The 20,312-nt window shown below is 35.6% G+C and overlaps 2 protein-coding genes across 3 annotated transcripts; one reads left to right on the top strand and one right to left on the bottom strand.

Annotated features, from left to right (window-relative positions):
• Positions 1-3,362: 3,362 nt before the first annotated feature.
• On the bottom strand, positions 3,363-8,750 carry LOC130728462 (cationic amino acid transporter 9, chloroplastic-like). 2 transcript variants are annotated; one of them, XM_057579951.1, is made up of 9 exons: positions 8,349-8,750; positions 7,034-7,440; positions 6,761-6,937; positions 6,101-6,325; positions 5,837-6,013; positions 5,097-5,324; positions 4,765-4,851; positions 4,154-4,246; positions 3,363-3,991 (listed from the first exon to the last, which is right to left on the bottom strand). In XM_057579951.1, exons 1-9 carry the CDS (start codon positions 8,590-8,592, stop codon positions 3,848-3,850), a joined length of 1,782 nt encoding a protein of 593 aa, XP_057435934.1. In that variant the 5' UTR covers positions 8,593-8,750; the 3' UTR covers positions 3,363-3,847. The 2 variants fall into 2 exon arrangements, with proteins under 2 accessions (XP_057435934.1, XP_057435935.1); XM_057579952.1 differs by lacking the exon at positions 4,765-4,851 and having other exon boundaries at positions 8,349-8,749.
• Positions 8,751-10,302: 1,552 nt separating this feature from the next.
• Positions 10,303-11,962, top strand: LOC130732339 (uncharacterized). The gene is made up of 3 exons (XM_057584406.1): positions 10,303-11,099; positions 11,303-11,425; positions 11,612-11,962. The coding sequence occupies exons 1-3, from the start codon at positions 10,533-10,535 to the stop codon at positions 11,750-11,752; spliced, it is 831 nt and encodes a 276-aa protein (XP_057440389.1). The 5' UTR covers positions 10,303-10,532; the 3' UTR covers positions 11,753-11,962.
• The last annotated feature ends 8,350 nt before the right edge of the window (positions 11,963-20,312 follow it).

Raw genomic sequence — 20,312 nt, 5'->3', positions numbered from 1 at the left:
ACCAAGGATCACACTAGGCCCACTCCCAGCAATTTCATATGTCCCTCCCTGCATCTTCCTCAGCTGTTCATTCAACAAAGACTCAGCAATGCCAATATTGTTATTCTGAAAGCCATCATCCTTGTCTACTGCCCTCTCTTCCTCATAATCACTAAAGTGAATATCCTGCACAGAATCCTCCCCATCAGTCTCAGACTCATAACCAAAATCAATGTCCTCTTCTTCTTGTCCACCTTGCTCAACATGTGGGATGTTATCAGGTACTTGATCATCACCTTGCACTTAAAATAAAAACTCTCAGTTAGATATTGAAATTCACAATTCACAATCCAGCCCCAATTTAAATTCACAATTCAAAGGAAGTAAATATCACACCTGCAACATTACTTTCTTGCTGCTGCACCCCCACAGCTTCATTAACAACTTCAAATTTATCACCACATAGCATGTCACCACTAAGCATGTTCTCAGGGACTTGATCATCAACTTGCACTTCAAATAATGACACATAATTTAGGGAAGGGAATTGTATGACATATAATTAAGGGAAGTAGGAAATTGACAATTGAAAAGAAAAGAGAGTCAAACCTGCAACATTAGGTTGCCCCAATTCTTCACCAAGCTGCTGCACCCTTATAGCCTCATTAATAACTTGACTCTGACCACCCATTTGGCTTCCTAGTCCACCTTGACCATTAGGAACCACTTCACTTTCAGCACCAATGTCTTCTTCATCACTAGACAACACCACAAATGCAGGCTGGCTATTTTTCTTTTTTTCTCTCCCAAGCCATTGCACTCTATTTGACCTTCTAAGAGGCTGTGTAGCAGGTCTCTTGGCTGGAGTAGCCTTCTTTGGTGGAACAAAATTCTTTGGTAACATCATACGTGGACCATCCTTCTTTGGTAACATCATACGTGGACCATCCTGCTTTGGTAACAGCATACGTGGACCATCCTTCTTTGGTGGAAGAGAAAATGGACCTACCTTTTGAGATGGACGCTTCTGAGATGGAGGCTTCTGAGATGGAGGCTTACAGGGTTTTTCAGGGTTCTTGGTTGGTTGGGTGGCATATGGAGTAATAGTCAGCTCATCATCATCATGCTCCACAAACATGTGGGCTAACCCTCTATTGTCAACTGCATATGTGCCCAGCACCATAGCATCATTATCGGTCAACAAAGGGCGAAATTTGCGAGCAATGGCATCATCTTGTGTCCTCCACCATAGCTTGAACTTGCCTTCTCTATACCCCATATTCTCAACAATATCAATACATTCAAGGTAACCCCACTTGTCCAGATCAACATCAGTAACGGTTGTCACTCGTCCCTCTCTGTAATGAGGGTGTGGGTCCGAAGAAAACAACCCAGAATGGTGCACAACAACTGTGAATGCCATATCCTACAACAACATAAGCAAAAATTCCAATAAATTATGTCTTTACTACCACTGATGTTGAATCATTGAAAAACCCTAAAGTGAAGAACCCTAAGCAGTGAATCAACATTTTGAGATGAAAACCCAAAATAGAAAGGGAGTATTTTCGAAATGGAATCCACTCATTAGGCGCGGTGGTTTCGAAAACAAAGGAAGAAAGGGACCAACCTTTTAGGCGCAACAGTCTCGTCGTTCTCTCACATGCACCAGTCGCAGCCACCGTCACAACCAAAACTCAGTTGCAGCCACCGTCACAACCAAAGCTCAGTCGCAGTTCGTTCAAAGAAGGTAAGGGACAAGGGATGGATAATGGGTGGGTCAGAATAGATAAGGGATGGATTATTAGGATTAGGATTTTGTTTAGATTAGGTTTAAATTTAGTTAATTTAAGGTTTTTTAGTTTTTTTATTTTAAAACAAAAAAAAATGTCACGTCATCTCATTAATTGACGTGGCGTGGCCATGTGTGCATGGTGGCCGGTGCAAAACTCAGGCGCGGTGGTTTTGGCCACCGGAGGGACCATTTTCGGAAGTTACTCCGGGAAGGGACCAAAACCAGCGCTCGCTCAAACATCAGGGACCATTTCCATAGTTTTCCCTTATTTCTAAAGTGAATTTTGTTTTTTCCTTAACAAAATGTGGATGGAAAAGTGGGACAAGTTCATAACATCACAAATACACCTAACAAACACTAACATGAGTGAGTTAGATTTTGGAAAAACCAAAAATTTGAGAGAAATTTGTAAGATTTTATATGTGATGTGATAGGGAAAAACATAGAGGAATAAGAAGAGAAAGAGAAAGAAAATAAAATGGAAGAAAAATAAAAATTGAATGAATCAAAACTCTTTTCATTGTCATATTTTCTCTTACCCGAGCAAGGATTAAAAATTAAAATGTGACATTTTAGAAAAAATAATTACTAAAAGCAAAAGAACAAAACACAATATATAGATAGGCCAAAAATATTTTAACTTATTATAATTGTATGATTAAAAACCATCACTATAAAACAAAACAATTGTTTCCACCCACTTTATTCCTAAGGTTTCAATATAATTACAAATATATATACAATGTCTTAGTGTTCTGCACTTTTTTTCTTTTGTTATCAATAATGGTTGAACGAAGAGAAAATACTTCTAGACTACTAAATAGGGCGTTGGTGGTATGTTGGAGAGGCAAGCAGAGGCCTACTCTTTGGTAGAAGCGTCGGGGGATCTCTCTCAGGAGAGTAATCCACCAACTTGAGCTATTATATGGAGACCATTTTGGACTATGTAAACTTGTATTAATATATAAATTGCATTTGCAAATATCTACATTAGAATATGATGATAACTTTACATGAAATTATATGAATATCTAATAAAATAAATACTAGTTTTTTAGGTCAAATTTTGTTGTGCACCACATCATGACCTTAGTTTCATTTTTCTTTTCTACCATATACAATTTAGCAATATAAAATTGTGTTGTGCACCACATGGTGGCCTTAGTTTCATTTTTCTTTTTATCATATACAACTTAGCAATATGAAATTGTGTTGTGCACCACATGGTGGCCTTAGTTTCATTTTTCTTTGTTATCATATACAACTTAGCAATGTAATATTGTGATGTACATGATGGCATTTGTTTAATTTTTCTTTTCTATCATTATATGTACAACTTAGGACCACATTTGAATGACATACTAGCGAAAATATTGTTTGAATTTTTATTATTCAAATAAGATCAGGCTTCCATGACACTAGTAGGGAGACTCTTAATTTAAAAAAAAATGCATTTAAACTATATTTCTATGAATTTCAAAAAAAATATTTCTTATAAGCATGATTTAATCCTTGATATTAAAGTAAAGTATTATAGATAAAGTTTTAATAGAGCTTCTTTTTTATTAAAGAAAAATGCAGACAAATGTTGGGCTTGAACAAGTCAAAAAATATCAACTGAATATTCACATAAGAAAATGGTACATGATTATTTTCTTTTCGAATTAAGTTGTAAACTACAAGAGATACATCATACATATGTTGGGGATCAAAGGAGGAGGAGCCCTTTGAGGGGAAGCAAGGCTTCAAATTTAAGTTTACAACCCCCACAATTGCGACCACAATGTACTAGGGTTTTTGAGTCCCTGCAATGGTATCTCTACTGCAATTGTAGCCACATTTATCCACGATACAACCGCAACAGGAATTTAAACCCCAAATGGAACGTATTATACTTGCTGAGTGTGCCGTATACAATCTAACTACACCTGATGGACATTCACATTCCTAACAAATCGACCATCTTCACCCCATTCACATTCACCTTATATTTGCTACATACATTTTAACCAACACACCCTTCTCCCCATTGGCCATAATGTAAACCGTAATGTTTAATATTGAACTGATAACTCATCGACCATCTTCCTCTGGTGCCTCATGATAAACAGTATTCTCCTCTGCACTGGGGTCAGCATGATACTGCCCATATATTGCATAAAGACCAACCATGACAACACTAAGAATCACAAATCTCACCCATGCTTCATGATGTAACTGTCAACAGAAGTTCATCATCATGTCAGTTTTGATGAATAAATATTAAAATTATTAACTTTAGTCTTTTCAGATATAGTACTATTCACTCTTCCTCCTGTAACCAAAAAAAAAAGATATAGTACTATTCTGGCTAATTTGTCAAAAGTAGCATGGGCATACCTGGGCAAATAAGAACATGTTGAAAAAGATGCAAACATTTGGCACAATGGGAACCCCAGGGCAAGAAAACCCTGGTGAATCTGCTGCATAATCCTAGAAATCCAAATGATATAACAGAAAGGAATTAATGAGAGGAAATAAGATCTATGCAACATACATGAATTTTACAAAATTTCAAGTTATGAGGTCCGGAAAGCTTAGCAAAACTGTTGGTTGGCCATAGAGGTGTAATCAGGTCAGGTCAGATTTGAGAGAAATATATGCAAAACAATTAAAGATCAATTTTGATTTTCGAATATATAAAATGAATTTTTTTAAAAAGATATATAAAATAATGCAATATTGAGTCGGGTCGGATTGATCGAGGTCTCAACTCAATTTTCTTGACCCAAAACCTGACTACAGTTGGATCAAGATTCTTTTCCTTCCTGCCCTACCGAAACGAGCAATATTTTTACATGGATCAAGTCGGTTGATCAGGTTCGCGAGTTGGCCCAAACCTGGTTACACCCCATGTTGGCATTGAGATTGGTTTTCAACCCATATTGTGCTTGTTATCCACCCCTATTTATAATAAATTTGAGTCACCATTGTGGAGTGTATGAGACAACCTCAGTACTTGATCTTCTTCTCATGAAATCATGTCGTATTCCCCCTCTCAACAAGCCACGTGTCTTTGCCATGTTGTGATATGCATGCTGAAGTTGCATATTAAATCGAATCAAATCAATATTAATTTTACCTTTGATTAGTTATTCAATCAAAGAAGGTTTTTACTTTCCCTCCTGTACTTAAGCAAAATTAACTTATAACTGAATATCCCTTAGTGTTTTTTATTTGTTTTCTATGCCACCATGTTACATCAAATTAATTATTTTTTAACCAAACCATTTTGAAGAAGTCCATGCAACAAACAGTTAATAAAATACAAAAGAACACTCACCTGGCGGAAATGAAGAGCAGCAGAAGCACCAGCTCCAACAAGTATAGCCAGAATCAGTAAAATAGGTGAGGCATCATAGCGGAAAGAGACCCCCCCAATAAATCCAGAAACTGCAACAGCAATGAGGCAAATTACACCTTCCCTCTTGGCTGAAGGTGATACTTGACCAGTTGTTTTATCCTTCCAGCGAAGTACAACAACACATGCCGAGACAACTGAATAGCCAGTCTAAAATAAGTGCAAATATTAAGTGAGGGGCATTAACTAAAAATATTTACAAACACTAATCAATAACACCTGTGAAGTATACTTTGTGAAATGTCAAGGCACAGCATGTTGTATTATTCCCTAAATGGAAAATATGATGCATTGTCTGAACATATGTTAAAAAACACAGGGATTGGCATCCTCTCATGTCACATAACCGTGTCATGTGAAACTTTGTGCCTATCTCTTTCTTCATAAATTATTCAAAGGGTCCCAACTATTTAATACATATGAAAAGAAAGATAGGCATAAAATTACAGCATGACTGTGCCATGTGAAGTTTTGCCTGAGAGGATCTTGATCCAACAGCATAGTAATATTATATTAATGTAGCCAATATAAAGAGGCATGCCCACTGAGCTAGACAGGCATCACGTTTTCTATGTCGCGTACACACATATAATTCAAGATTATATAGATACATATGTTTTGTTGACAAACTCAGCATCAAGAAATTAGATATCGAATCTTACCAGTGTACCAACAGACAGAATGTGTGAGAGCATGTGCACATTCAACAGTCCAGCCAAAACACTGGCCACACAGCCAACCCAAACCTGAGAATGAATGGGGGTGTGGCGTTTGGGGTGAACTTTAGCAAATATTGCGGGTAGTAAACCATCCCTACCAAGCCCAAGATATAGCCGAGACTGCTCATCAGAAACATGTCATTGTGTACATTATTAGCACACACAAGGCACATCAATCAATTACATCTTAATTCACAAGTGATTCACCTGAACATAGAGACCAACAAGGAGTGTTGTCGTAAGTCCAGCAACAGCACCAATGCTAATCAGAATAGAAACAAATTTTAACCCCTTAGATTTAAAAGCTTCAGCCAACGGAGCATCTTCTCCTAGGAGATTGTATGGAACCATTCCAGTAATCACTAAGCACACTCCAATGTACAAAGCAATACACACCAAGAGGCTTCCGATTATGCCTATCGGCAAATCACGCTGAAATGTTAGAAATTAGAAACATTAAAAGAAAAATATCATCAACTAACTCATAACAACAAAAAGAGGAGAAAACGTTAGAATGGAAACCATGAGTTTACTAGACACAGCAAATAAAAATATCATTGCCAGATAGCTTCTGCTAAACTGCTATTCTGATGTACAAGTACATTTACAAAATGACCTGAAGTTAATTAATAACTACAGTATCCCGGTAAGGGGAAAACTAAATCCGAATAGTTACTATTTACTTGTAAGATTATTGAAGGCAAAGTGTGACCAATAGACTACGGCATCTAGCAGCAGACATAAAACTCTAAATAGTCACCATTTACTTCTAGCATCATTATTGTTCCCAACAGAAACATTAAATAACATATAAGCCATCAGGAAAATCCATCAACTATCAGAGCAATCTCACAATACATAACATACCTGTGGCCTCTTAGATTCTTCAGCAGAATTTGCAACTGCATCAAATCCAACATATGCAAAGAAGACTACAGTAGCTCCAGTAAATATGCTTTTCATACCATTTGGAGCAAAGGGAGACCAGTTGGAAACATCAACCTCAAAAGCTCCAGCAAAAATGACAATAATAACGATGACCACCTACAACAAACAGTAAAATAACTTGTGATTCTGGTCTCACGTAAACCCCAGCTTTCATCCAATGCTTAATAATATATTGGTAAGATAGAAAGTAACCTTGGTCACTGTCATAAACGAATTCACAACTGATGATTCTTGAACACCCCGACAGAGAACAAAAGTGAGAAGAAGTAGGAGAATTGGAGCTAAGACATTGATGGATAGCACACCTCCAATGTCTTGACCATGTCCAATCCATTTCGGAATGTTATCTTTGAAAATGGGGAAGAGCTCTAGAATTGTTACCAAATAATTTGCTAAGCTTCTTGCTATGCTAGCTGCTCCAATATGATAGTCAAGCATTAATTGTGCAAAAACAAGAAAAGCTGTAAGTTCATTGAAAGCAGTATATGCATATAGATATGCCCCTCCAACAACGGCAGGAAACCGAGAAGCTAGCTCAGCATAACAGAGTGCATTTATAACACAGGATGCTCCCGCAAGTATAAAACTAACTGTTACTCCTGCATTGCAAAAAGTAACCATGTATAAGCACTAAGTTTGGAGTTGTAACAGAAAAATAACCATTACATGTCTTGTCCTGACCAATATTTTAAAGCAGCTATATTGATAAATAGACACATATTGAAGGTTTTTGTTTCAACATAAGAAGTACGAATAATCCTGTCTCAGCACATCAATTAGCATTACAATTGAGCTCAGTATAGAGGAGGGAAGTTAAAATGTAAGCAAACTGAAGAAACCACCAAATTTTGAAACTGCTCAAGATGTGATTAAAGAGTATTTTATACCCTGTCGTACTCCCTTCTGAAGAAGATGCAGTCATTTGAGATGGATAAAAGTTTTCATGGAGAAGAAGTCTAAGTCTAACATAGAAAATCCATGTTATCATAGACATACATATCCGCAGAAACAGACACTAACCCATTGTGGATATGAAAATAAATAAGATAAGGAGAGCAAGTGAAGAGGAATTAAGACAAATTCAGTATTCACTTTTACTGCAATCGTGTTTAGCAAAGATTAGAGAACGAAGAAAATGAACTGTTCATGCCCTCCAATATCGCCCTATAAAATTACAGAACTCTGAATCGAAATTTCGACCAGCTCCTTTTCATTCCATAAACTAAAGCACAACAAAGGAAACAAATCAGCATTTATCATTAACAACCACCCCATTATCCCTATCAAAATAAATAAACCTCTCAAAGTTGCAAATTAAGAGTTGCATTTCACATGTTTATCAACAAGCTTGTTGCTCATTTGCCATCAAAATAAATGGTACTAGTATGTTGTGGGTATGCAATGACTAATACAAACTAAAACAGTCATGTCTGATGCAGGACAATCTAAAAGCACTCCTCTTAACAGAAAATTTGAACAACCCATTTCAATTGAATGCGAGGCGTACCGGGACCGGCGTCGCGAGCTACAGTGCCGGTGACGACAAATATGCCAGCGCCAATGGAGGCGCCGATCCCGAGGAGAAGGAGGTCGAAGACACCGAGGCGGCGGGAGAGACCCCTGCCGGAGCTGTCGCGAGCGGCCTTCTCCGCCGGCGATACGAGGGGTTTGGATCGGAGCGCTGATGACCAGAAACGGGAGCAATAAGATGATGATGAGGAAGAAGGTGAAGCAACACCACTCAATCCCATGATGAAGAAGAAGAAGAAGAAATTGAGGTGAAAAATGGAAGAAAGTGAAATGACTAGGAATTTGTTGGGTTTGTTTGTCTGGGTGCAGTCTCTCCTCCTCCTACCTCCATGGATGAAGAAGATTGGAGGAGGATCACCCAATCAAATAGAATTGAAAGGGAAATAATTTTGAGATGTATTTTTTATTGGTAAATAATTTATTAATTATTTGTTTCCCTTATTGTGGATGTATCTAACCAATGTGTTGCACTATATTCATAAATAATCTTGTTTTTGGATTGTGCACGTGGTCAAATATTTCTTTTTTTTTCCTATTTCTTAAAAAAAAAATTATAGGTAAATGTTAGTAATTTTTAGTAAATTAGTCTAAATTATTAGTAATTATCAATGAGTTGTTGGTTCAAATGGTACATGTTTGATTCTCTTTAAGTAAGGTCTCAGGTTCGAGTCTTGTGGATGGAAAAAACTCGTGTTGGGAGAGTTAACTTCACCATGATGTGGATGTTTCCGACTCGAACGAGATTATCTTCGAATGAGAATACCTGTCTCAAACCAAAAATTAGCCCAAATTAGTTCTCCTCAAAATTGGTCATTCTCAGAGTTTAAATCATGACCCTTCACCTATAACTATCCTTAGTTCAGGCAGCTACCCAACCACCCTTCTTAATTATTATTATTAATAAGTTATTGCCTTTGTGGACAACCAAGAATTAAGATTGATTTTTTAATTAAAGAGTAATTTTTCAAAGTAAAAACTAAAAACAAAATAAAGGCACTTTGATAGTTGAGAGAATTGATGCCTTTTTTTTTTTGAGTTTTTATAGGGAGGGAATTTTTTTCATTTCCGGGATTAATTTTTGAACTTGCATCTGCCATCTCATATTTCTTAACTCTTATGAGTTATCATTCGTGAATTAGAGATGATGCCTCGTGCTTTGCTGATTTTTTACTCAAAAAATTCCGACATTTAGGATCCATTTATCCATCCATATGATATAGGTTTGTGAGGGTTTAATTGTCACAATTTGTAATTATTAAAAACAACAATGATATATACACACCTCATTTTTTAAACACTTCATTTCCACCTTTTTTTTCTACCTCTTTCATCTTATCATCTATCACATCTCATATTTTCTCTCTCTTACTTTTTCTTTTCTTCCTATCTCTCTCCTCATTCCACCTCTTCCACCTCAAATGAGAGGTGTGTAAGTAACATTATTCTTATTAAAAATTAGTGAAGATCCTAAACCCCAAATTGGATCTTCTTTTTTGCTTTCCAATTCTCATTTCATCAATTGCATTTTTTTAATATACATTTCTTCTATTTACTTACATAAGAACTAGGAAATAAAAAATGACTCCAGACATGAGAATGAATTGATTTTGCCACGGATTTAATTAAACATATACATTAGTGACAGTTTTAAACTACCCGTTAAATTTTGTAGCAGTTAAAAACCGTCATCAATATGTGTATGTCTATTGTTTGTATATAAAATATGTCTGTACACATGTTAATTTAAGCAGTAGATTGCATAGGTTTTTAGCATGAGTTCATTTTTTTATTTTGGAATTAAAATAATGAGAGTTTAGTTGATTAACTATCTCACTAAAAATCTCTAGGACCATATGCTTATCATTCCATTCCAATGATATGCCACAATCTCTAGTAGAATAGGGTTAGGTGCCATCCACTCTTGGGCCTAGCTTCTTAGGCCTTTGACTACAAAACCATGTAAACCCAACCAAACTATATCACTATGCATGCTCCAACCGTCACCCGCCAATAGCCGTTAGTTTTAAATACCTCCATAAATCCCCTTCTTCCTTCCTCTTTTCCCACTCTCACTTCAAAACCAAAACATTCCAGAGAGAGGAAAAAAAAAAACCACAAGAAAACGAAAAAAGAAGAGAAAATCTCAAGAAACCGTTCAAGAATGGGTGAAGTTCACCAACAACAAGAAGAACCCACCATTGCAATTAGGGTTCCCAATCACATTTGTCAAATGTGCGGTGATCAGACCCAACAACAACAACAACAACCAATTCTTGACACCACCACCACCGCCGCCACCGGCGGCGATGATTACTCAGCGGTGGACCCCACCACCAGCCAATTCTCCATGATGCACCTCAACAGCTGCAGCGCCTGCAAACGACGCCGCCGTCGCCGTTTCCACGCATCCGCCGTCAACAAGCGCCGCTCGCCGTCGTCCTCTTCCTCCGGGGAACCGAGCGCCAAGAAGCTGTTTTCTGACCAGGAGGATCTCACCCGCCATGGTTTCTCCGCCGTTTCACTTCCTTTCCCTGTTCTTCGCCGCACGGTCTCTGCCTCGCCGGAACTTGCGGCGGACTTGCCTGGGTACTCCACGCCGCCGGCGAGGAGGTCTGGTTTGCCCCCTCTGCCTCCGAGTCTCAGGAGAACTGTCTCTGATCTCAGTCCTTCGCCGGTTAAAGCTTCCCCTCGTTCTTTGAGCTCTGAAGAAACCACCCCTGATTCAACGGTATGATAGAGGGTTTTCCGAGTTTCTTAGTGAAGTTCTAATCTTTTTTGGTTTTCGAAATTGGGTTTTCTTCGCTTTCTTGTTCTGGGGTGTGTGCATGAAATCATTGAACATGCATTTCTTGGAAAAAAATTAAAATTCTTTTTTGGGTTGGATTGGAATCATGGGTTTTCTCTGATTAATTTTTTGGGATGTGCTTGCAGAAGCTGAGAAAGATGGGGGATCTTATGAGGGAGATGATGCAAAGGTGTGATGAAGTTATGAAAACTGAGGAAGAAGGAGATGAAGAGTGTGCAGTTGCTGAAATTGACAAAGTCCCATCTCAGGTATGGAATTGGAATGGTTAAGTTTTCATCTTGGACTATGATTTGATTAGCCATGTGTCATCTTCAATGTATTTAGCTTGTGGTCTTTTAATTGTACCCATAAATTATGCTTCTAGACCAATATCTTCTTTGTTTGGATAAATGAGTTAGACTGATTTCTGTTTCATGCTTGATCCATCTTTGCAGGATGAATTGCATAGAGATTCTGAAGAAGCTGTAAGCGTGGAATGGGCTGAAAAATGCCTGCGTCTTGCCTTTCGTTGCCCGTGTGGAAAAGGCTATGAGGTTCTGCTCTCGGAAAATAACTGCTACTACAAGTTGGTCTAGATGAATTTGTAGACTTGATTCCTTTTAATTTGAGATCACTCTTGTCTTTATCCTGTTTTAGATTTGCAGAGTCTTTTCTGTTCTCATAGCATGTTGTATTTTGTTGTAAGTTGTAACTAGAAGCAATGTACATCAATTACATTCAAAGATGTAAAATAAAATGTAATGTACTATCTTAGCATGTTTCCAAGGAAATGAATAAAAGGATGTTTTGTACCATCTACCGGTCTACTTGCCTGTCTTAAAGAGTGTTATTCCCCTGTGCACTTATATTTTTCCAGTGGCCATTAACACTTTGTGTAAAATTATCTATATAAAGCCCTTCTATAATGAGTTGTGTGTAGTTGAATTAGACAACTAAAAGGGGAGGTTGTGGTTTTAGAATTTTGTGGTGTCAGAGGATTATGCAACCTGAGCTGGTGAAGTTAGAACTGCTTTTTGGAGTTCAACATTGAGAAATCTGTGTTTAGAAGTTACAAAGTTAGAACTGCTTTTGTGGGCAATCTTTATTGGATTTTGGAGTGTTCTTTTTGTTTTTCTCACTGTAATGCAGTTGTTTGTATGCCATTGTGATTTGTGAATGTGACTCTTTGGTGTTCTGGGCTTGACTGCTATCTCCTCACTTATTCTGTTGTTTGGTAAGATTATAGGATAGTAAGTTGCCATACCGCTCTACTGTTTGTTTCAGCTTTCTGAAGGCAACATATTTTTCTGGAATCTGGAGTAGTTTGAATTAAGTGAGCTGTGTAAGAAAAAGTGTGATTTGGGATGGTATTAGCCAAGGCTATGTGATTAATAACAAGGGTAACTGTAATGTCTTGACTTTCTGAACTTTGATGCATGTCAAACCAAAAATTTATGTTCAACCTGATGTGAGATTATTTGAATGAATCTTGTATTGCATGTAACATTTTTTGTAGAGTTAAAGCACCATGTGACACAATTGAATATCATCTTATTAGCAAAGAAACTAGAAAATAGTTAATTTGAGACTGAGATCAATAGAGCATGAGCATTACATTGTAAAAGATTATGTCCCAAGAAACATTAACACGGCTAAAAGTGAATTTTCATGTAGGTCAAAGCCAAAAAACTAGACTTCATATGTGTTTGTGAACTGAATTTGCAAGGGGGGAAACCAAGCATCCAGTAGTCAATTGATTGAGACTTGAGAGTGAGTAACAAGTGAACAGAACTAAAATTGTTGCTCAGCAAAATTGTGACTTAGAACTGCAAATTAACAAATAAAGACAAACTGGTGCTACAAATTACGTATCTGATACTATATCCATTCACTTTTCTTCAATCTCTTCATGTATTAAGATAGGATGTTTCTTGTTCTCATTGTTTAAAGGGAGAACAGATGCTTGATTGTTCTTCATGTTGTGATGACTACTTCCGCTCCCATTTCTTGTCTCATTTTTCCATCATTTACTAATAGCATATTTATATCAACTTATTTTTCCTCAGAATTAATTTTAGCGCTAATAAGCTTCTCCCGAAAGCTTTTAAAATTATTGGTAGAATGATTTTCAAGCTCTTAAAATTAACACTCACTATCTCCCATAATATAATGCCATAACTCATAGCCTTTTTCATCAATACGTGCTTGATCTACATGCCACTTGCCAGTTGCCACAACACATGGTTAGTTTGGAATGCCTCATTATTAAGATGTAGTGCTGCTTCCTCATTCTTCTTTCACGGATTGGTGGTAGGCCCATGTCAGAAATGAAGCAATATGCTAGAGTGTAGGCTGTTATCACTTATCACACAAAATAATAGACTGTTTAATGGTTCAAAGCTTAAATAGTTCAAAGTCAAATTATATGATAGACTGATACAAAATATTTGAAAACCAAGTGGATAAGTTCTTAATTACTTAAGTTTATCATGAAACATGTGTATCTGGGGTTCCACTTCAATACTCTCTCAAGTTGGTCATAAAATGAGAAGGGTGACTTATGATTTTTCACGGGTATAAAAAAGGGAAAGTCTCATGACCGTTAGCTGTAAGATACCTAGATAAAGAAAATGGGTAAGTAACTCTAGGATACGATTTGAAAGCATCAACATAAATAAAATGAAGACTTCTTTTCCTAAAGAAAATAACTAAAAACCTTGAGCATTCATTATCATCTTCATTTTCTTTAACTTGATTTACTTGGTGCTTCAATTTTTATATCTTCTTCCACTTGTACCACTTGTACGGTTGAAAATATTCTGAGTGATTCTCAAAGCATTTATTATACATCATTGGCTTGTTTCTTTAGAGAACTCACCTCATCACCTAATTAATTTCTCTATTAGTCTAAAGAGGCGGATTCTATGTACTCCTACTTATTTGTAAGTTCAGTAATACTTAATGACACGATAGTGTGTCACAACACTACTAACACGGCTAGTTGTATTTGATTTTGCACTTAATGATTTATTGTTTTATCTTTAATTTTAAACATGATTTGGTTTTCAAAAAAAAACATGATTTGTTGTCAATTTTTTTAATATTATTATGCTGAGTTGTGCATTCCCGGGTCATGTTATAGTACCACTCTTGTAAGTTTAATAAATAGTAAGAAATCCTAACTTAATTAGGAACGATATCTAGCCAAAAGTAGTGATTAAGTGATATATAGTAAAAATCTAGTTATGTGATCTTCTCTCTCTCATCTCACTTCAAACAAGATTTTTGAAAGAAAAAAAATAAAAGTGAAAATTTAAGATAAATGAATTTAACCCACTTGTTGTGTTTACCTGTTCCATTTACAATTTTTTCTTTGCTTGTGCTCTTGGAAGATCAAAGTACGATAAGAGCGGTTACTCACGAAGGAACTATTCGTTTTAACTGTTAAGAAATCTAAGATTACTATATATGTGCTTGTTCATTAATATGACATGTATAAAATGAAAGCATTGACTAAATGTTTAGGTGCTTTCGGACTATCACAAATTGTCTGAGATTTTTTGGCAAAACCATATCCACTCAAGACCATATCATAAGATCTTCAGTAATCTTCCAAGCCAATGAAGGTCTTAGGTTAAGAGAGCAAAGATTTGAGTTCAATGAAATTTGATGATAAATTCTCCCAATAAAGTCACACAAGTCAAATATCCAAATAATCATTTTACTTCCCAAATTATCACTTACTACTTCCCAATCCATATATTTTACACACTTACTCGTATCAATACCTGTGACAAAATGGGAAGGGAAGCAAAGCCAATATGAATCATAGAGAAAAAAAATGAAGCGAAATAAGTATGGAGTAATAAAAAAATAAAGTTGTCCATAACACATCTTAAATCGTAACCGGTGCACAGACTATCACCATAGCCTAACAAAGTCTTTTCTCACAAAATAATTTTCCAAATTGATTTCTGAAATCCTAGCACGTTCCCAAAATTTAAAATTTTTCTTACAGATTTCCTATGTGTTCTTAACATATCCTAAAAGAAAACCCTGTCAAATAAGATTTACTATAACAAAACTTCAAGAAATATATAAATTTAAATCCAACACTCTAATCCAAACTCTTACAAGAAAATATGAAATAACAACTCAAAATAAATCATAATCATAATCTAACAAAAAGATACAATATAGGGACACCAACCAAAATAAAGGGGCCTAAAAAAAGTTGAATGATCTGAATATGAAAATTCCCTTTTACTCTACTTTCTAATATTATGTTGATGAAAAATTAAGAAAAACATGTCACGAGGATTTAGTGAAAGCATAGCGACCGCTATGAACCAGAAGGGAAAACACATTAGGAACAAACTCTAACTCTCAAATTTCAATATAAACAAATTAGATTATCAATAAAGTTAACTTAAATAATTTTGATGACAAGTGAATTTGGGAGGGAAAGGTCAGGAAAGGTCTAGAGATCAATCTCTGAAGGGAGTAATTTATCTTTCTAATGTATCGGAAAGAAATTGATGACAAATTGTCATAATAAAAAATTTAGAAATAATCATTTCAAAGAAATACGACCGGATCATGTCAATTTATGAAAGACAAAAATATGAAAATTAATATAACTAGGCCACATGTGAAGAACCAAAATCATGAGGATGCTTCATCTTGTTGATAGTCATCTCCTCCAAAGAGATGACTTCTCCCATAGGGGCGACTAATCTAACAGATAATCATTTTCTCTCTCATTTTATATGTCACATCATACTATCATGAGAAAATACATCTCATTGATTCTCTGTAGCTACATTTTGTGGACCTAAGCAATTATGCGAGGAGGGTGTTTTGTTACAATAATTATTCAAAAACACTCTCCTCTCGAAATACAACAATTATGAGAGGATTTTTTTTTTTGCTTCATCGAAAAATTAACAACAACTAACCACATAACTACGCAACTAACAGAGAGCTGGTATGGAAGAATTCGATTGTGCACCCCACTTTGCAAGCCGGTCTACTGGAAAAATGCTTTTTCTATTATTTACTGTAAGGCTAATCATCCACCTCCGTTGCGGCATATTTTTAATATCATTAAGGATGAGGAAGAAACGGCATGCATCTTCCTGCTCCAAGTAATTAGCAAGCTCCTAACAATCAATTTCACAAACTACGTCCCTGGAGCCTTTCTCCCATACCAGCTCCAAGCCTTGCTTCAATGCCAAAGCTTCAGCAACCAGCGGGTTACCTCCGTCATGGTGCGAATGAAACCCAATGATCCAGTGACTTTGGGCATAATTTCACAGACATTAATAATTTTTAAATGCTTGTCTTGATGGGCTAACCTAGCCCAGCCTATCATTGGCTCATCAATTTGTTGGGTTGAGAAAGTGAGTTATTAGGTTGGAAATACCCAACCCAGCTCACCAAAGAATATGGGATATGGGTTGGCCTAAACTCGTTGTTCCACCCATAAAATATTTCATCAAACATACATCGAAATCTTTATTTTTAGCATAATACGTATATAGGTTGGAGCGTGTGGAAATGAAAAAGAACAATTATATAAAACAAGACAATTGTAAAAATAAATAAGCAAAAAGACTTATTAAATGTAAAACTGATGTCTTGAAAATGTACTCGAGTTTCAAAATCAGTTAACTAGACCAATGAATGAACCGATTGAGACACTAGTTCAAGGTTTAATGTCCAAACTTGGTTGAATTGTAGTCGGATTTGTAGTAATTAAATAATATTTTATAAATATGTATATAATATTAAGTATTGATAAAAAAAATTAATTTCATAACTTTGAAATAAAAAAATAAATTAATGTCTTGGACTTGGATAGTTGCACTTTCCCTCGGGTCATTGTGGAGAGTGACTTCACGTCAGCAGTGGAGTCAATATTGTCTCAGAATAGCTTGGTAAGCCCTTATAAGGAGTTGGTATGTGATATCCAGAGGTTGGTCTCTTCCCAACCTGAAGTCAAGATCCAAGTGGTCATGAGGGAAGCTAATTCGGTGGCAAATGTGCTTGCAAAGAACGCTCATGTGTTTGGACTTGGTACTCACGTGCTGCAAATGCCTTTGATGGCGTGTCGTAATTTGCTTGTTCGGGACGGCTCGGAGGCCTTAGCCTCCCTTCGTGCTCCCTCGTTGTAGTTCGTTTCTTTGGGGCCTTGCCCCGCCATGTAAAAAAAGTAAAAAAAATAGATATTAATATTGTAATTAATAAAATAAAAATTCTAATTATTTTAGTGTTTTAAAGTGGTAAGTAAATAGTTAAATACCTATAAAAAACCTCTTAAAATATAACACATCCTATACTATATACTATTTCTGAAACCAAAATGTGTCAACTCCGATAAGTGTCACTCTCTCATTCAATGTCTTTCTTCATAAGTTTTCTCTCTCATACTATAATTAGTAGGTAGATGATGTCATATTTATATTTTATGATTATTTAGTAATATAAATATTAAATAAATTCATATTCTTGAAAATAATTAATGCATTGATATTGCATTTAATATTTATTAAAGACATTCGAATAATTAAAAAACGTCAATTGTGACTTTTTTCGAAAATAACGAATGTATTAATTTGACATTTAATGACATTAGAATACTTAATAAAAGTCAATTGTGACTTTTCTATCATTAAGATGTATGCTGACAAAGTTTTTTAATGATTATTCTTATTTTTTATATAACAAAATATAAAACACTTTGAAGATGAGGTTCGTGGTGCTAAGGATCATATATGAGTAATTACGGTTCTCTTGTAGTTTGGCTGAAAATCCTGATTTTTGCGTATCATTTGGTTTGCTTTTTGTCAGGCTTTCGGTAATTCCCCTCGTTTTCTCAAGGTTTGCGCCTCTTTCCGTTTTCCTTCTTTGGAGAACGAGCCCTTTAAGGGTCCAAGTTTTTTTTTTGTTTGGAGAAAAAGAGGCCGGCCTAAGAAAGTTACTAAGAGGGGAAGAAAAAACAAAGGTTTCGGGTTATTGGTTATGGCGTACACATATTTGGTTAGATTTGAGTTTTTATGTTTTATTGTATTGATTTTTGCTTAGAAGGTTTCAAAAGCACTTTTAGGAGATGTTGTACTCTTTTTCCTTCATTAGGTTTCTATCCCAATGAGTTTTCCTATGAAGGTTTTAACGAGGCACGTTTAACAGGTGTGGTCTTTGGGGTGATTTTGTTTGGTTGAGTTTGTTGATTTGTCCTATTTGTGAGAGAGTTGTTCTCATGAAATTTACATATCCAATAATATATATCTTTTGCTGTCGAAAAAAAAAATATAAAACCCTTTGAATGTATTTTTTAAGGAAAATGTAATGTCTTATGTTTAAAATGATATCAAATGTGTCATCTAAAAATATCAAATAGTTTTAAAGGATTGATTTGGAAATTAAACTAAAAAAATTTGCATTTTATGTTTTCGTATATACATCTGAAATGTTAAAATTATTTTTGTATATTGATCAAAGCATAATAAATTAGAAAAAAAAGAATTAAAAAGTAACTAGATGAGAAAAAAAATTAAATATGTGATATCCATATTTATAAAAAACGAGAGAGGAAATATGAAAAAGTGTGAGTATACCGATAAAGTACTTTTATTTCATCAATACTCGTGCATAAATAAAAGTGAATTAGTATTACCTTAACATTATTTTAACAAAGTATTACCGTAACATTAATTCTTGTATTGCACGCATTGGAAACATATATTTTTATTAAATATGTTATATATTTGAATTCTTAAAAAAGTATTCATTAATATTTTCAGTAATTAAAAAAGATACAATTTTATTTGTCACAGTAGTCTCGCAACGTACTTTCTTTTTATTTACATTCGGTAATCGGTCACCCTTTAGATGTCGTCAGAATCGGAGTTAGTCACAGTTAAGGCTCATCGTCCTTCCCCATAGTGTATTGTGTGGGGATCGAACCAATAGCTCTTTCCACACACTCAGCCTACGTTGTCAACTGAGCTACCCCTCTCGGGTTCGCAACATACTTTGAAGATGTGTGATTCCAATTTTTGTCACAATAGACTTACACTAAATGGGAAAAACATTGTATGCTAGACCCAATAATACAAAAGCCGACATGCCCGAAAGACTATTAAAACGATAAGTAAGATATATGCAACTTTGATTACGGTTAAGATTTTTATTATCATATCAGATAAAAACTGAATAATATATGGACTCATATTTGGGATAAAAAATTGGAGGTACTTTTTTCAAACAAAAGGGTTTACAACACAATCCCACGATGAATGTTTAAAAACACGTCAAGGACTCGTTTGGTACGTTGTATTAGGCATGATAATACAAGCTTATACATACCATTATTTGGTGCCACCATTGTATTGTATGAGCTTATTCATCAATACATTTTAGGCCTCGTTTGAGGAAACAACTTAATTAAGCTCTTATGATCATAAGCGGCCCATAAGTACTTATGACATAAGCGCTTATTCATAAGGTATTTTAATAAAATTATCAAAATAAATTGAAAATAAGCTATATATAAGCATAACTCCTTTTCTTAAGCTACCCTGAGTAGCTTATGAAACTAAGCTCAAAACACTTGCACAAGCGTTTATGTTATCTCAAACACTTGCACAAACGCTTATATTATCAAATAAGTTCAAGTAAGCTCTCCCAAACGGGACCTTATTCATTAAAATGATAAATGATTTAATCTATCATATAACGGTGAGATAAGGCGAGATAAGAATGTGACATATAAGCTACTTGAAAATATTTAATCCACTGCCAACCACCACCACCCTCCACCATAACCACCATTGTCATTGCCGCCATCACCTCCACAACCAAAACTACTGCAATCATCACCATTATCCACCGCCACCACCACCACCACCAACTTTCGCCACCACCACCACCATTGCCCTACGACACTAGTACACTACCACCACTATCACCACCATTTACCGCCACCACCACAACCAACTCACCATCGTCATTGCCACTACCACCACCACTGCCACTACGACTACCACCCTTCACCACCACATCTACCACTACCTCCACCACCCACCACCACCATCCATCAAATATATGATTTTATTGATTTAAATGATATGATAATTGATAAGTTATATAATA

This window comes from Lotus japonicus, chromosome 1 (assembly GCF_012489685.1).
Source record: "Lotus japonicus ecotype B-129 chromosome 1, LjGifu_v1.2".
NCBI classification, from domain to species: domain Eukaryota; kingdom Viridiplantae; phylum Streptophyta; class Magnoliopsida; order Fabales; family Fabaceae; genus Lotus; species Lotus japonicus.
Note: the sequence above shows the minus strand (reverse complement) of the source record. Positions and strands in the feature narration are given on the sequence as shown.

Excerpts from the sequence above, each read along its gene's own strand:
- LOC130728462 (XM_057579951.1), bottom strand. The coding sequence starts at position 8,592 with ATGGGATTGAGTGGTGTTGCTTCACCTTCTTCCTCATCATCATCTTAT. Across the intron at positions 4,247-4,764 it reads GAAGAAGATCAAGTACTGAG|GATTATGCAGCAGATTCACC; the intron begins GTTGTCTCATAC and ends TTGGATTTCTAG. Across the intron at positions 3,992-4,153 it reads ACATGTTCTTATTTGCCCAG|TTACATCATGAAGCATGGGT; the intron begins GTATGCCCATGC and ends TTCTGTTGACAG.
- LOC130732339 (XM_057584406.1), top strand. The coding sequence starts at position 10,533 with ATGGGTGAAGTTCACCAACAACAAGAAGAACCCACCATTGCAATTAGG. Across the intron at positions 11,100-11,302 it reads AAACCACCCCTGATTCAACG|AAGCTGAGAAAGATGGGGGA; the intron begins GTATGATAGAGG and ends ATGTGCTTGCAG. Across the intron at positions 11,426-11,611 it reads TTGACAAAGTCCCATCTCAG|GATGAATTGCATAGAGATTC; the intron begins GTATGGAATTGG and ends CCATCTTTGCAG.